Source organism: Cricetulus griseus, chromosome 8 (assembly GCF_003668045.3).
Source record: "Cricetulus griseus strain 17A/GY chromosome 8, alternate assembly CriGri-PICRH-1.0, whole genome shotgun sequence".
Taxonomy (NCBI): domain Eukaryota; kingdom Metazoa; phylum Chordata; class Mammalia; order Rodentia; family Cricetidae; genus Cricetulus; species Cricetulus griseus.
In genome coordinates this window covers 5,709,756-5,727,945 of record NC_048601.1, presented here as the reverse complement: position 1 = coordinate 5,727,945, position 18,190 = coordinate 5,709,756, and the positions used below count along the sequence as shown (strand labels likewise).

Sequence of the window (18,190 nt, the reverse complement as noted above, 5' to 3'; positions counted from 1 at the left end):
ATAACTATTATAATTGCCTCAGAGCTTTAACACCTCACACGTGTCCAAGATGATAAAAAAGAAGCAGGCCGGGCCGTATACGTTAAGCAAAGGGTGTGTGAGGTCCTCCAACAGCAGATGAAATTTGCTAATGGCCTATATCCCTGCCCTGTGGTCTGGCAGTGTGCAAGGGTTTTCCCAGCCACAGTCACAGCTCTTCTGTCAGGCTGTGCTGGTGAATAAATGTGTTCTTAGCAATAGAGAAAAGGCACTGGGAACTCTGTCTTTCAACAGTTGACCCAATGGTCCCGTTTCCAGAAGACTCCACTACCGGGCGTTGTACCATCTCTGAGCTGATGCTCTGTGTTTCCCTCTCTTTCAATAGGAATCTTCCTCACGTGCTTCATTCACATACTTGGTGACCGCTCCACCCTGACTCTCCTAAGATATCCTCACATCTCCTTCGTGGGATGGAAGACAGAAGCAAATTTCTAGATAACTAAAAATAAAGGATGTTTGGTGGAAAAATTATTAGCGGTGTCTATTTTCTGGTTCGTATTTTCTAATGTTAACTAAATATTTGCAGTTATTTTTCTGAGTAGTCACAAAAAAAAAAACCCACCATTCTTTGGCTAGCCTCACTCACGTCACAGAAAGCTTAACGTGTTCCCACAGCAGCACACACGTGAAGTCTGCACACAGGAAGACTTTTCTTTGCACAAGGCTCTCTGCTCTTGTGTAAGAGGCTTTCATCTTGAACTCCCCTAGCTTACCCCATGTTCTTGGGGAATGTTTCCACATCTCTAAAGCCACAACTGTGTTTAAATAGTCTCCCAACACTATTAGTATCTTCATGTCATTACATGATAATCTTGGTGGATGGATGACATATCTAAAATTACAACTATACCATTACCATACTGCATTATAACAGTTATTGATAGTTTTTAAGAAACACTCCATATGTCTCAATTCTACTGGTACTTGAGTTTCTATTTCAGTTGTTTGTCCCTTGGCAAACATTTGCATTTCTTACTGAAGCCACTCTCTCCTAATAAATTCTAATATACTTTATCCATACATGGCTCCGTGGAATTTATTATTGATTATTCTTTAGATTATAAAGGATGGCTATTTGATTGTTTGTAGATATCTATTTTTAAGGATGCAAACTCACTGGTTCAAAGATGCACATTTCAAATTTTCATTGTAACTATTGACAGGTTCATCGAGTGAATAAGTCAATTATTAGAAATGTAAATTTACACACACAGCTATTGCTCCTTCTAAAAGCCTTACCTCCATGTATACCCTGAGTTTAGCCCAGTGGCTGCAATCTATGAGACTTTCAATAGATACCACTGAGTGAACGGCAGAAGCCCAGTTGAAGACAGACCAGCTTATTGAAGAGGGTACCTTAATAAATACCCCTGAGTGAACAGCAGAAGCCCAATTGAAGACAGACCAGCTTATTGAAGAGGGTACCTTGCTTTTGGGTGGTGGACTGTTTGTGCTCTTGTCTGTGTGAATGCTGGTAGGAGACACGGCAGCACCAAGGTTGCCTTGGGGTAGGCCTAGGAGCTTCCCTCCTGGAGAAACCTGCATTGCGGCTAGCTGGGCAGCATAGAACTGCTACAGAAGAAAAGACAGAGAGAGACTGTCAGTCATAACGCCAACACCCTTGAGAAGCACACAGTTGATGCACCATGTTCCCTATGCCTATTTCTGGTTACACCCAAAACATTGAACAAACAAAGCTATCAAAGTTCTACAATGTAACTGCTTGGGAGAGCCACAGCAGACAATAGGTTCTTGGCAATAGTAGGCTCAGGGGCACAGAACAGAAATTATCATCACACTCATGCCTTACTGACGACTAGGAAGGCAAGCATTTGGTATTATCTGGCCAAAGCCTGCTTCTGTTACCCTTAAGTTCATCGTGTGTCACTAAGAAACCATCTTTACATACAGAGTAACTCTCTTGTCTTGTCTGCATTGGTTCAATCTTTGACTTACTGAATTGGGAATTGTATGGAATTGGGAAACACGTTGGCAAGGAAGGAAGGAGAGGATGCTGGTATGTGAGCATTCTACCTACACTGATAAAAATTAACTGAATGCTTACTACTTAACTTCATGATAAAAACAGACACATCTCTAAAAGAAACTCCAAAACACACACTGATTCTTATCCATAACAAAGAAAAGCTGCTTCAACAAACAATTGATAAATTTAAAAGAATATTTCACTTTCACAAGGATATCTTAGGATACAGCCTCAAGAATAGCTTTACATACACACGTGAACATCAAACACTGAGGAGAACACTCTATCGACTTCATGTAGTATCCTTAAATAAGTTTATCAGTCTGGATCAGAAAGCAGTTAACCTTTATAACATGTATGTGTTCTACACATCCCAGTGTCCTATTTTGTACTTGTCTTGAGATGCAGAGAGCCTTTGCTGTGCAACCCAGTAAGGAGTGGATGCCCTCAAAGAGAGAGACCACAGGATAGTCCTCCTGGAAGAACAGTCTCAAAGCAGAATACTGTTCGAACAACCAACACATTCTGCTAAGTGGATTCTCACTGTAAGCAACATGCTGTAAACCCACAGTTACAGGAAGGGACACGTGTGTCACCTGCACATCTCAATCCCGTGAGCCAAATGCAAACAGGAAGGTTAAGCTGGTGACAAGGACTACAACTTAGTTACATGTGAAGTAACATAAAATACACTCCGAGGAAGCGGGAGCCTCGGCATTGAAACACATTTAGGTCATCAGTATTGATCGCAGACATTACATTCTTATGTGTAGGGGTAATGATGACATTCTTACTTCAGCCACTGAAAACCATTGCATCCCAAAGTCTTAGATTATAAAGAGTAAAATAACAATTTGCTTCATAGCTGAAGATGTCAGAGTTTATGGTTATTATTTTTAAATACATAATTGATGTGTTTCTCCTGATTGTGATGATTGCACATTATTTCCTAGAATTTGAAAAGTTGATTTTTTTTTCTCCACCACCATTTTGGGCTGTTTATGAGGTTATTTATAGTGTAACTGTGTCCTCAGGACACAGCTTAGCAAATTACACACATGCCTAGTAAAATACACAGATCTGTGAATTTAAAAAACACACAAATTTGCAGTCTAGTCACAGAAAAATATTTTATTCTGTAACTTTAATGTAGCATCGCTTATTGTGTCCTTGAAAAAAATTGCATTGGTTGTTACTACTAGAGATATGTGTTAAATATGCACATTCCTGGCTTTCCTATGCAATAAAGATGAGAGTTTACCAATTTATACAGGTGACATGGGGCATCCAGACATCCATATGTAAACATAAAAATGTTTAAAAAACCTCAATGATTTAAAATTTAGTTTTAACCCTTAAATGATGTATCATTATATTTTAAGGTATCTATCTGTCTGTCTATCTATCTATCTATCATGGTTGGCGATTAGGCATTTAAATAATTGGATCAATTACTCTTAAAAGGCAATTCAATGATTATTGATCATTATGGGCACATCTGCAACTTTCAAAAAAAAAGTATACCACCTATATTTAAAGGTAAAAGGATAAAATCCTCAAACACTGTATTGTGTTTGAAGATTGGAGGCGTCACGTTCCCCACATGATGAAAGGCACACACCCTTCCTCGCCTCATACAAACATTCCTTTTCACCGTGTTACAAATGGAATGGAGCTTTTATCAGGGTTCAAATATCCAAAGACATGCTTTTCAATTCGAATTGAAAAAGTTGCCCAAAGTCAGATGGCTTAAAGCTGGAGTGAATATTTAAATCTCCTTCCTCCAGGGCTCTGACAGAGGAGACCATGGCCCTGTAAAGTAGCTGAAAGTTTTACCTAAACAAGTAGGAGCTGCTGGACAGCAGAGCTGTGTGAAGGGGTAAAAGCATACATGCAAACAAACTCAGGGACCCATGGATGCCAGAAAGACTGGAAATAATCAGCTGGCAGGCAATAACCAATTTTATGGTAGTGTTTCTTTAAAAGTCTTCTCGTTGGAGTTTGAAGGAGGAGAGCAGGGAAGCAGAATACGTTAATGTTTTAATTCTAAATGTTGTTAATGATCTGTTGACTTGGAGCCTGTAAAGGGTTTAAAAAATTCCCACTAATAGTTTCAAGATAAGAGTGAAGTTGCCTTTAATCCCAGCCCTTGGGAGGGAGAGGCAGGCAGATCTCAGAGTTTGAGGCCAGCCTGATCGACAGAGGACAGAGAAAGTTCCAGGACAGCCAGGGCTGTTACACAGAGAAACCCTGTCTAGAAAGAAAAAAAGAAAGAAAGGAAAGAAGGAAAGAAGGGAGAAAGAGAGAAAGAAAGGAAGGAAGGAAGGAGGGAAGGAAGGAAGGAAGGAAGGAAGGAAGGAAGGAGGGAAGGAAGGAAGGAAGGAAGGAAGGAGGGAGGGAAGGAAGGAAGGAAGGAGGGAGGGAAGGAAGGAAGGAAGGAAGGAAGGAAGGAAGGAAGGAAGGAAGGAAGGAAGGAAGGAAGGAAGGAAGAGTGAAGTATGTCTGTAAGTTAACACATGCAGTCTCACTAAACGGGCCAGGTGAGAGGCAGCCTCCAGCTTGAGCATCTCAGGGATGTTTTCTCTCTCCTCGTCTGATGTTTAGAAGGAAGATTGAAGTTGTCTTTTCAGAAGTACAGTTACTATCATATACCTTGAAGGGCCCAGGCCCTCACCCAGCCCCCTCCTTTGGCAGCCATGACAGGCTGCAGAAAAGACCCAGCAAGAGGTAGGCCCCTGGCTCAGCAACATTTGCTGAGCCCCCGACATTGTCCTAATCACTAGGAATCCAGATACCCTCCATGTGGCAAGGAACCAATCAGAAGTTATCTGACAGGCTCTGGATAATGCTTTACTGATAATCATGGAATGCAGGGTGTAGCAGCCACCCTGGGAGGGCCTCTAGGCATAGCAACCTTTCTGCAGCTGCAGCTGACCAATCAACTCAGGACAGGTTCCCCCAGCCCAGAGGTGCACCAACCCTGAGACTGTTGCTATGCAACCAGCAGACTGCCAGACACCTCACTTGCTCTACCCAAATATATGCCCTGCCCCACTGCTGGTCCTTCCTACTGGTTTCTTGGTGGTTTGGGGGGTTCAGAGTCTGGGCACAACAACCTCATTTTACCTGTAACCCTGTGAAGAAAATGCAAACCTAGGTGTTATCTACAAAGTCTAAGTGTGTAGTGTAAGTAACTGTGGGGAAGGGCACGAATGTGCTCCCTGTGGCAAAGGGCCCCCTGAGGATGGTCAGCACTGAGGATGACAGCCAAGCCAGTGACTTCCATGGAGTGAACACCCTGAGAAGCAAGCAGCACGGGGTTCACGGGCTCAGCTTTCCTGTGGACACGCATGTGAAATACGGGCAGGAGAATTTATACTGAAAATCCAGGCATGGGAAGCCCAGGGAATGAGAACCACATACGTGAAGATTAACTAGAACAAAGAGAAGGCTGCAGGCTCTGTTGTGAGGTTATCAGAATTTAGCAGTGACACTTTTGAGCATTAGAGTCTGACCTGGCATCACTAATGAGAAAATTAACAAGAGGAAATGATGTGAATGCCATCGCATAATGGGGACAAAACGTAATTTACTTAAGTCTTCATTGTAAAAACATAATATGCAATTGTTTGTCATGTGTGTGTACGGTAATAAATCGCTGTGAGACAAAGTATACTACACTTCTGTTTGGAAAAAAAAAAAAAACAAAAACAAAGGCAGGCAGAGAGGTTGTCTCATAAGCCTGCATTGTGACAGCAAGATGCTGATAGTTCATGTCATTGAGGGACCTCCTCAGAAGGTCAACTCTCTCCCGTCCTCTTCACATTTCTTCCCCTCCTCCCCTGTCTCCTTTTTCTCCCATCATCTTCCCCTTTGACCTCCTTCTTTCTTCTATCCCTCATGCATGAGTACTTGCACCTAGGCTTCCTTCCGCACATTCTAGCTGAGTCTCTACTACTGAACACATGTCCAGGCCCAGACACTTTTCAAAGTGTGAAGATCTGCTGGCCTCTCAACAGGACAGCTGAACTATATCCACCCTGGCCAGCAAACCTAATCACTAATCTGCTATACTTCCTGGTGTGTGGACATGGAAGTGGAGTCAGACCTTAGGTTGACGGGTCACCTACAGGTGTTTGATTTCCCCGCCAAGCTCTATTGAGTGACTCAGCACTAGATCACTTGGGGAGGGTGACAGATATTTTCACCTCTAGTAATTAACTCGGTCTTTCGGGTTAAGGTGGGAGTTCAACACTTTTGGACAATCCGGCTTTCCTTTCGTGGCTATATGAATTTTCAACCTATTAATGACAATATTCACTTTAGATATGTTAAACAGATTTGTCAGTGCTCGTCATTGAGTAGCTTGGCAAAATAACAACCAATTTAAAGTCTAAGCTGGATTATCACATTCATTTGATAGGAAGCTCTTGCCACTTCTCCCTAATAGCAGATTTTCCCCAAATTGCTCACAACACAGCTTCTCCCACTGGCTACCAGCCTGGTGTCTAGTTACCATCTGGAGTATCTGGATGTGAGACACTAGGCACTGACAAAAATAACTACCAGGATTTGTTGTCGGAAACCTATTCAGTGACTAGTAAACCTCCTGCAGGCAGGGCCTATGTCTTTGTTTCCACTTCTGTCTCAAAATATCAAATGCAAGTAGCATAGACCCAAAGGCGGGGGCTTGGCAAAATGACACCATCGCCCTTTAATGAATACAGGTCTCTTGTTCCTACTTAGTCTCCCTGTTATCCATCTAGATAATCTGCATGGAGGTAAATGAGACAGCAGAGGCCCTGCATCCGGTTATTTCCCAAGACCAAGCATCATAACTTTACGGATCTTTCCATGCTGCTGCCTTGCTCTACTCCAGGCATGGATAAGGAGACAGAGAGGGGACTGTAGGCAGAGCCACATATGCCCTGTGCAAGGCCCTTCCTCCAGCTCTTCTTCATTCTTTTCTCTATCTGTGTCCCCTCCAAATTCAATATCATACTGCCTATGAAACAGCCGTGCTTCCTGTCGTGAGGAGAGCATTTCTTAAATGCCTTGTATAAAGTACAGTGGCTCTTGAAGGTTATTTGGGAACTCTCACATGGCCATGAAATGAATGGTGAGCCCAAGATTGTTAGAAGTACTTTTGTAAGTTTATTTTTAATTCTGTGTGCATGTTTGTGTGTGTGACAGTGGTACCACAGCCATGGAAGAGGACATTAGGGCCCCTGGAGATGGATGGAGTCACAGTGGTTGTGAGCTGCCTAACCCTAAAGTTGACAATACAGCTCGGGTGCTCTGTAAGAGCCATGTGTGCTGAGGCACCTCCCCAGACCCTTACAAAGGTCTTTCAAAACAGAAGCCTATTCTCAGAGTGGTGTTCTTCCCAAACACCAATACTTAGAAGAATAAAAGAACTGTGCTAAGAGTGAATACAAGTGGATTTTTAATATTTTACTGTTTATTCAGATGAGAGCCTAGAGGTTGCTTTAATTCTCCCTGAGGGTTTGAGCGGGTACAAGGATAAAGTTGTCATCCTGTGTGGTCCTTGATGATTAACAAAAGTCATCCCTCCAGATAAGCACTACACATTAAAAACAAAAAATAAGCAAATATATAGACTTAAGTTTTCAAAGCTAACACAGAAATAAAGTATTTCTGACACTGTCTTCCAGGTCAAATATGTGCATAGAAATGGGAATTTTTGAGTTCTTTAAAAAATGATACACACACATACATAAACACATATTTATGTGCACACACATACACACATGCATACGTGCACACTCACACTCATGTACACATTCATACATACACATATACCTTGTGTATATTAGCATTCCATGCATATGACAGATACTTAGAACAGAGACCACTGGATGACAGTGTTTTTATCCCTTGCTATTTGTGATGCATTGCTCCTGAATGGATCCATACCCAGTGTACATTAACCCTGAAAAGATGCATTAAGTTAAATGTGATACAGAAGGAAAATGTTTCACTTTTCCTCTCCTTCCTTTCCCTAAGCGAAGGGACATGGAATAGCATTGTGAACAGAAACAAAAACAGAAAGCAATTTCAAGCCTCCATAAGTGTTATCTTTATGGCTTAATTTCTATGTCTTAATGTAACTTAAATGTGGAGTTTAAAGAGAAACTAATGTACTGGGGAAAATCTCTCAAAACATGCCAGCAGGTTTCGATGTGAATGAATGTTCCTTCTGCATTATTATTTGTCATGTTTCCCCAGAAAATTATCAAAGCAGCTTCAATTTAAGCGTGGACTTTCCCTGACACTGGCAACATTAACTTACTTAATAAGTACATTACGTATAAAACGGCATCAGCACAAGTCCCAGTAGAGAGTCACACACTGGGTGGATAAACACTTACGATTTCTGCGCCTCTATGGACTGGCTAATAAACTATGCTCCACTCTCCCATTCTTACAAACTCAAGAGCATAAGAGATACTGAATCCCCACACATTGGGGATCTTCTACCACCACCTCCAATCACGAGGTGGGGAAATAGCTCGTCCATTAAGAGAAACCAATGTACTGGGGGAAATCTCTGCTGCTTTTACAGAGGACCCGGGGTTGGTTCCTATCACCCAGGTGAGGAGACTCACAATCACTGGGGACTCCAGATGCAGGGATTTGGACCCCTCACATATGTGCCCTCTCCCAAATAATTAAAAGATGATAAATCTGGAGATGAAACCCAGAGAGCTCCACGTTGCTGGTAGGGGTGTGAGCAAATGGGCGGCTAGCTCTTAGATGGAGAAATAAGTGGCCCTTCTTAGTGTAAAAACTGTGCACAGAAGGCAGAGTTAGTGTATGGCTTGGAAGTTCTACTTGTTTAAGAAAAATACCTGGAAATGGGATTTTAAAAATAATTCACAAATATAAAATCATATTTTAAACAGAATTAGCCCCAACAGACCAAGGTGGAAATGACCCCAAATTTTCTCAAGGGTAAATAGTTTAAAAATGTGGCAGAGCTAAGGGATGGAATACCAGTCAGCAAGTGGTGATCCATCTGAACCCTGGGGAGCCCCAGCTTTGCGGAGCTGGGAGAGCACGGGGAACAGAAGAAGGGCTGTGCCATACCGCTCACACAGAGTGCTCAGAAAGCTCTGACTGTCAAGACCAAGATGGTACAGAGGTCTCCAGGGTGCAGTATGGAGGAATGAGAGCATTTTGTTCAGTGGTGATCTTCAATTTGGGGATTTGAACAAGCTTTGAGAGGGACAGTGGTGAGGATTACACACCAAGGTCAGTGTGTATCATACAGACAAAACATGACAGATTTACTTGTATATGTCTCTTCACTCTCTCTCTCCTCTCTCTCTCTCTCTCTCTCTCTCTCTCTCTCTCTCTCTCACACACACACACACACACACACACACACACACACACACATACACATGCACACACCAGATTATTGCTGTCCTTGTAGCTACATGTTAAAATATCTTAATTATCTTCATCATCACTATGGATAAATAAATAAATAAATAAATAAATAAATAAATAAATAAATAAATAAAATCTGACACAAGCAACCTAGGAAAGATGAGATTTACTATGACTTGTGGTTTCAGAGGGTTTCATGCATGGCTGCTAGGCTCACACACGTGGGCAGAGCATCAGAGCAGGGGATCTTCTGTGTTAGAGAGGCTTCCACACACAACAGGGAACAGGAAGTGAGGGAAGACAGGTAGAGACCTGGGTGAGAGACAGCTCTCCTGCCACCACTGTGGGGAACTGTTTCCTCAGACTAGGTCTCTCCTCTTCCTTTCGCCACTTCCCACTAATGCTTTCCTATCTCCACCTATCAAGGAACTAATCCAGTGGTGTGACCATGGTCCACTACCTCTGGAAACACTCCCTCAACACAGCAACATACGGTTTATTAATCCCCATCTCTCTATCCAGTCAAGTTGAGAATCAAGGTTGGCCTCCCTGGTGTGGGGCTCCCTAGACTGTTGGGGCCCATAGAAGTGGCTCTGTTTCATCTTGATTTACAGTCAGAGAGTTCAGATCTTCCTAAGTTCTTTCAAGGTTAAAGGCCTAAGACCTAAAGGTCTAAGGTGAGGCCTACTGGAAGATGTTTGGCCTAAGGTGTGGTTACTAGATGTCATAATCCTCAAAGGCAGATAACAGGAGATTTGATGTAAGATGTAGTTAAGGAAGCAATTAAGTCTGTTTGCTCCTTATATCATGGTAAAGAAGACTTTTGCCTTCTCTACCCTTTTGGTTGGGGTCTATAAGAACTTTTAGCAATAAACTTAAAGAGGATCCCAGTAGTCACTGGATGCCCTCCCAACTCTATCTTCTGTCTCTAGTCTATTTCTTTCCTCCATCCACAGTCCCCTTCTCAGGACAGGTCAGTGGATCTAATCCTGAACCCTTCTCTCCTCATCCTTAGATCCTTTGCTTAGAAGACAAAAGGTTCCTGGTCTGAATGTCTTCACACCTTACTGTGGAACTGACTTGAGAGAGCCAGCATCTGACAACCTACAGCCTCCTCAGCCCACCTCCCTGACAAGCACAGTGAGGTCAGAATGCTTCCACCGCACACAACAGATTTATACTCCACCTGATGCAACAAGATAGGTTAATGAACCCTGGGCATTGTTCTATATGCAACAGAATACATTATACCCCTCGGCCTAGCTTCGGAGTCAATCATTTTTGCTGTTACCACTTCTCAGGCAAAGCTAGAAGAAACCAAGGTAGAGAGGTGTGGTTTCTTTGACTTAGCACAATGCCTTTGGCACCTCTGCATGTCTGATGAGCACCGCTGTGGAGGAGTCCATCCTTTCCCTTGAAAAATCACAACATACCACATTTGTTTATCCACTTGGTCATTTGACGGACACTTGGATTTTTGTTTCCTATTTTTAGGCTGTTATGAATCATCCTGCCATGAACATTCCAGTACCAGTCTTTGTGTGTTTTTATGACTCTGGGCTCCCCGGTTTCTAATACTGGATTGCCTTAGTCATATGAACATGAGTCACACAAGTTCATGTTTACTTTAAAAGTGCCATTTATTTTCCACAGAGGCCAAACCCTTTGGCATCCTTTTTAATGCAATATCTGAGTATTTCAGTTTCTCCTCATCTTCTTCAGTACTTAGTATTTACTGTGCTTTTTTTAAAAAAATAGATATGTATTACTCTGTCTATTTATGTATGTTAGTGTTTGCTTATATGTGTATATGTGTGTCACATTTGTGTAGTGTCCTCAAGGCCAGAAGAGAGTGTTTAGTATCCTGGAACTGGAGGCACACGTACTTGTGAGTAGCCATGTGGTTGCTGGGAACTGAACTCAGGTCATTTAGAAGCACAGTGCTCTCAACAGCTGGGCCCCCTCTCCAGTCCCTGGCCTAGCTTCCTAGCAAGGCTGACGACATGGGATCGCTGCTTGGTCTCTGATTCCTGTGTGTCTTTCCAGCATGCCATGGTGGTCTCTGACTACCATTTGTCTTTATATGAGCCTAATAGTTACTTTCTTGTTTCCTATGGGAAATTAATGCATTGAGATCTCATCTTTTTTATATATATAAAATTGGGTTGTCCTGTTGTTGAATTAAATGAGTGTTTTATTTGACTTTTGTTTTGAAGAGTAAAATGTGTTAGAGAAATGGTATAAGAGTCTAGTTCCACAGTAGAGCACAGCTATTACTGAAAGATCGTAGTCAGTGTGGCAAGAGAATAAGAAAGTCTTCCTTCCGATGTATAGCATATGGTAAAGTAGGCACTGGTCTCTAAGGAGCAACTCCAAGTAGACTCACGGGACACTGGATCTCTTGAACTGTGACTCAGTTCCTAAGGAAAATGGTGGACGGGGAGAACCACATTAACCTAAAATGGCAAACGAGCTCAGGACGTATTAGGAGACTTCTCTGTGCGCAGGAGGAAGCAGCCATTGTGGCGATGGCAGTGTTGTAGGATGTGGGAGTAAAAGTTTAACATCAGGTCACGCCAGGGGTTGGTGAGGTGAATGCACCAGACAGGAGCTCAGGTTGTTAGCGGGACAAGCCATCGGGGAGAGAGATGCTACCAAGTCCTCAATGGAGATGGCCTTCCCTTGTTAGCAGTTGAGCCACAGTGTTGTATGTCTGAAGGGGGAAGCTTGCCTTTTATGATTCAAAAAAGAGAAAGTCTTATGATGACTCACTTCTTAAAAATAAATACTTCACCTGGATAGCAATGTCTTGGAGAGGTCTTGTCTGCCTACAGTATGGCTTTATATTAAGAAACTTTTATGAATCTGCATAAGGCGGCACCAAACAGGCTGAGGCAAATAGATCTGCACGGTGAAACCATATCCCAAACGGAAGAAAAACCATGATGCTGTGAATGCTCGAATAAAACCCTTTAAGTCATATTATTTATATAAAGCTGCCTCATTAAATGTTAGTAATACATATCCAACTGTTATTATTCTATTCGGTTTTATGAGCTGTGAGAGCTGGATGGAATAGGGAGGCGCCAATGAAGGGTGGACTGGTGTGTGGGTGTGCAAATGGCATCCTGCTAAAATTCTAGCTGCCTCTGAACTTTCTCAAGCCCTGGGACCTCTCATGGGCAAGAGGCTGTCACTGTCTCTCTGGCTGTAGGCAGGGAAGCATATAAATGAGCGCTTTACATGCCTTGTCCCTTTAAAGGCTTCTTCCTTCATTTATTACACACGGATAAATCTCAAGCAGCTAGGAGGAAGCTCATTTTGACTCTTGTAAATGGAAGCAGTTCCGTAAGGAACTAGGTAAACTTCTGTAAGCGTCACGCTAGAAAATGCCGCCCGATCTCTTTGCGCACACCTCCCCCCCATGCTCTACTCCATGGGCCACCTTCACATTGTACACATGACCCGCTCCAATATGTTCAAACATCTGCCTCCCTGTATGATGCATGACCTAGCCAGCTGACCCTTTTTCTCCTGCTCCAGACTCTCTGCTCATTTCTGATTGAGAACAAGAGCTCTGCTCTATCCCTGAGGTCACAGACCAGTAAATACATCTCCATTTGGCAAGGTAGGACTGATGCTGGCCAGGGGCTTTTCATATCTCTATATATCACTGATGGAACTTCATCTTTAATTAGTTTAATTTTGTGGGAAATGCCACAGAAATTCCTCTCAAAGCAACAGAAAAAAAAAAGGAAGAAAGAGAGAAAGGCTTGCTTACTGTAAGAAAATAAAAACCTGTGGCTCTCAGATATTCACAACTTGATATAGGAAAGCTGATGGGTTATCAAACAGATTAGACTGTTGAAGCAAATGCTTCTGTTTGGCCAAATTCATGACCATCACTCATTTTGTCCCAGCAGACGGTGCGAGGGTAGCCGATATCAAATGATTAGAAATACCATTCCAACAAAATGCAGGAAGAACATGTGTCCACTTACATTAAACTAAACTGTACACTATTTTATATCATGTAAGAACACACACTTTTAGAGTATGTCTGCCTGCACGCTTGAGCACACACGCAGGGATTGCTGAAGCACAGATGTAGGGATGGGAAGTGTAGGAACCCTGACTCGACTCCTTGGGGCAAGCTTTGCTACTCCGGGATCACTGTAACAATCCCCTATTTGAGATGTAAGACACAAAGGCTCATACCGCTTCAACAGCTCCCCAAATGCTCAACAACTTGAGATACCAACATCTGAGTCATCCTTACATTGGATGGATTTCCGTTATATGATATTATTAACTCATCAAATTGGGAGTGAAGTTTCTTTGGGAAAACTCTGAAATGGTATATATTCTCGACTGCTTTCTTATAATGTTAAATCTTAATTACATATATATGTGTGTGTTTCTCCATATGGCAGTGTGCACATGAGTTTGGTGCCCAGGGAGGCCAGAAGAGGGTGTTGAGTTCCCTGGAGCTGGTGTTACATGTGGCTGTCAGCTGCCCAACATGGGTGATGGAAACTGAATTGGGCCCTCTGCAAGAGCAGTTAAGTGCTGCTAACCTCCTTGTGATCTCTCCAGCCCTGTTTTATTGTCTTCCTCATTCATGCCTTTACTCATTTGAATGACTCTCAATACAGCCCCCTGCTGCATCCAAGTCCTTAGTCCATAAATCTGACAAGGCACAAGAAAGTCATTGGTGAAATAACCAGGGAAATAAAAAGTGAGGTGCCAATGTGGTGAGCAGCACACGGCAGAGGGCCCTTGAAAACACGCTCCTGCACATGAGGGGCACATCTCCCTTTGTTATGAGGGACAAAGGTGGGGTTCTGTACCCCAGGGCCAATAGAATAGCATCAGTGAAACTATCCAAACCAAAAATGTAAAATTGCAAATGTGGTCATTACCACTCTGTAACCAAGGGACTCACTCTCCCAGAAGCTATGGGCAACGCAAGCATGACAGCTTCAAAGATTCAGGAAATGCTTCAGGGCTGGGGGAACTCTGACTCTGAAGAAGACACAACTACACCTACACCTACATCCCTTCAGCTCCTGCTTTCCTTCTCTTCTAGCATAGAGACAACAAGCATGATGATTAAATTTAAAATAAAAAGTTCCCTCCCAGGGATTGTTGCTTACTGCTTCTTTCCCTTTTGTCTTCCTATAAATTTTTATGTTAGGAAAAATATTGCGTATTAATATTAGTGCTGGTGCTTTGGTTATGAATTGTAAGAAAGCATATATTTCAGAATGCATGAGGACACAGAAGGATGAATGACGGTGATAATTATCTAAACATCACCCTGTGGCATGTCCAAGCATTATCCTTCGACATTTCTCAACAACTTTTTGAAAGTAGGTACCATTTGTATCTCACTGAGGAAAACATCGAAGCACAGAGATATTATATGAAAGGGCATTGTCTGGGGCCAGGAAAGAGACAACACTGAGGTTAAATTCCCTTTCATATTTACAGAGCTTCTGTCTTATTTACTGTGCCTTTTGAACCACTGTAGTCATCACTCAGACACAGTGCTAGGGTCTGTGTGCTTTGAGACAAGCTGTTAGAGCAGGAGAGGTGATAAGATGGGTTCAGAGGAGGCTAGGCTGCACAGATGACAACCTCAGCATTGAGGACACAGGACAGGAAAGAGAAACACGCCCAAGAGAAACTTCCTCAGCACCATTCATCTGCCTTTTTCCTCTTGGCTACTGCCAGTAAAAACGCTTTAGTTTGTTTTTCTTTTTTGCTTTTTAATTTAAAAATAAATGTCTCAAATATTCTCTAATGAAATGTAATACATGAAAGGGAAACAACAATAGTGTGTTATTGTCTTTCCTTCATCACTGGAACGATTTAGGATGCTCCACACTTTTCAACACTTAAGGTGGATCAAGAAAGTCATTAACAAAAATAGTCACAAGAATATGTCACACTGGAAACGTGTAAGTTCCCCATGGTAGAAGAGCTCCAGGAGGATATACAAAAGAGACCAATGCTATGGTTCTGCAGACTGGGCCCATGTGTGGATGGGGAGAGGCACTGCAAGCTGATTGAACTCTACAGATCATCAGCAGATAACAGGGCACTAGCAAAAGGCTTGCCAGGTTCACAGTGTGGGTGGGAACCCTGAGCTGCAGGGAAGGGGTGGTGCCTGCAGAGGAGAGGCTACAGCTACAGCAACAAGAAAGGGGAGTGCGTGATTAACACTCTTGCTTGAGCAGCCTGCAGGTAAAGGGGAGAGAAGATGCCCAAGGTTTTGCTTCACCTCCACCTCCAATGACCCACTTTTAACTGATGTGTGTGTGTGTGTGTGTGTGTGTGTGTGTGTGTGTGTGTGTATTATATTTAAAATTGATCCCACACCAATTATATGACCATCCATGCATTTGTTTTTTTAGCACTATCTCATCTTCAGTTAAAGACCTGGTCTCCACGTATAATTCCCACTAATAATTTTATCATATGACTCCTTAGTCCCTGTTTCCACTCCTCCTCATAAACCCTGAATAAAAGTAATGTGAACTAATTAGGGGAAACACCACTGCCACAGAACCCTGCATCCTTTGTATTTCTATTTTCTGTTATATTTTCAGACCCCGGCAAGTCTTTCAGTGGCACACATCACATTTCTCATCACATCAAACTCACCCAGAGAAACAACCAGCTACTTTAATTTCTGCACTCCCCCCTTACGCTGACTGCCTCCAGCAGACATGTAACCAACCGGGTGCCCATTCTGCATCAAGCCCTGTCCTTAACACTTGGGGCACATCAGAGAATGGTAGCCCATGATATCACGAGAAGTTCTTTCTAACTTTAATCTCCAGAAAGACTTGCATAGATTTAACCTTACCTAATCTGTATTTAGCACTGCCAAGTGTTTCTCTACCTGATAACATTTATTACTTATGGCCAGTGACTGGGAATTCATATGTGTCTTTAAGTCTTAGCATTTGCTAATACATGCTGATCTTGAAAACACTGAAGTCAGTTTTAAGATTGTAAAATTAAAGGACTGTCTGTGGCCATAGCTCAGTGGTAAGCATCACACACACACACACACACACACACACACACACACACACACACACAGATAATTGGGAGATGCAGGTGGTAACATGAAGCTTGAAACTGGAAAACACCATGTGCTATGTAAACCAGGCACAAAAGAACAAATTGTTGGTCTGCTTTGCTTATAGAAACAACTTAAGAACAGAGGCTGGAGGCTGGAGAACTCTCTCTCTCCCTCTCTCTCTCTCTCTCTCTCTCTCTCTCTCTCTCTCTCTCACATATATATATATATATATATATATATATATATGTATGTATGTATGTATGTGTGTGTATGATATTATACATATCAATCCATTACACTAGAAACAAATTATATAAAAATGAGAGAAAGGTGCCTGATTTTAAATCAACCAACCCTCAGATGTCTTTTCCAGTTACAGGATTGCTCTGAAACACAGGCCAGGAAGTCCACTGCTATGTGAACTCTTCCCGACTTTGCAAGAAGCAAGGCTGCTGCCAGTCTGCAGAGGGGAGCTCTGTCCTCAGTTCCCCTCCCAATCCAGTGCTGGCTTCTTGTTCATGTTCTGATGACTGTTTATGAGCTCCATCTTGCTCCAACTGTCACTCTTTACATTAACGAAAGATAGATGGGACACACCAACTCCAACCTAAATGACCTTTGGATGTGACAAGAGTTTTAGGTCAGCCTTGCTAAATGGAGGCCTTGGTGTATGGAGACATGCCTTGGGGTGAAATTTACAGTGAATTTATTATCTCCCAATGCCCTTTGGACTGCTTCCCACCATCAAACACCATGGCAGCACTCGGAACAGGAAGAAATACATTAACTGGAATCCGATCGTTTTAAAAGGTTACAGCTGCCTAAATATAATTTAATTTCATACTTACCCTTTGAGGGTTTGGTGTATATTTTCATTTTATGACTGCAAATGATAAAGCTTTTAAGATTCCAAGCAATAAAAAGAGGGAGAAAAAGGATTTTAAGGGCTAGAAGTCTCTTCAGTTCATATTCGATGACTGAAGTGACAAATTAGCTTTTTTTTTTTAAATCCAATATTTCTCTTTTTGATTGGGAGCCTCTCCTCTGACCCTATTCATGGACACAGGGCTGCCACCAGCCTTCATGCAACAAAACCAGATCTCCGCCAATGTCGAAGTAAAAAGGACCAAACACACAGGCAAATGCAGGTCTTCAGAAGGGTTTCTCCAGTAGCATTTTCTATGGAATAACTGAGCGTATTTCTACACTGAGGTGTCCACATCTTCTCATCCTAATGTAGCTTCCCTAGTTTCCAGTAGGTAACACTTCTACAAACATTACTAAAGACTCACCAAGGCCTGCTGAACACCATGGGATAGTCTCATCAGTTTAGTCAATTAAATCATCACTAGGATTTAGGGACAGATTAAAAAAATATAGTGTTGCTGATGTCCTAGGATACACCAGAAGGAAAACCAGAAACAACTCAGACATGGCCAACTGTGTAGATCATCTAGTCATCAATACAAGACAGAGGTCTAACTGAACTCAACTTCCACTCTTCCTTGCACTCAATACTTCATTGGGAAATGAATAGCACTTTAAATATCCACCTAGCAGAGTTGGGAGTGATGAGTTTTGGTTGCTTTCCAGTGATGAGAAAGTCACAGAGTGAAACTTTTAGTGCACAGAGGCCATTCTAAGTGTGTGAG

General features: G+C 42.4%; 1 protein-coding gene across 6 annotated transcripts in view; it reads right to left on the bottom strand.

The window, feature by feature from the left end:
* Sox5 (SRY-box transcription factor 5) overlaps nucleotides 1–18,190 on the bottom strand; it is a 970,651-nt gene that overhangs the window by 71,465 nt on the left and 880,996 nt on the right. For all 6 annotated transcript variants that reach the window (XM_035448567.1, XM_027430149.2, XM_035448569.1 and 3 more), the window contains one exon: nucleotides 1,465–1,611. In XM_035448567.1, the coding sequence (XP_035304458.1) occupies nucleotides 1,465–1,611 (147 nt within the window). The remainder of the gene's footprint in view (nucleotides 1–1,464; nucleotides 1,612–18,190) is intronic.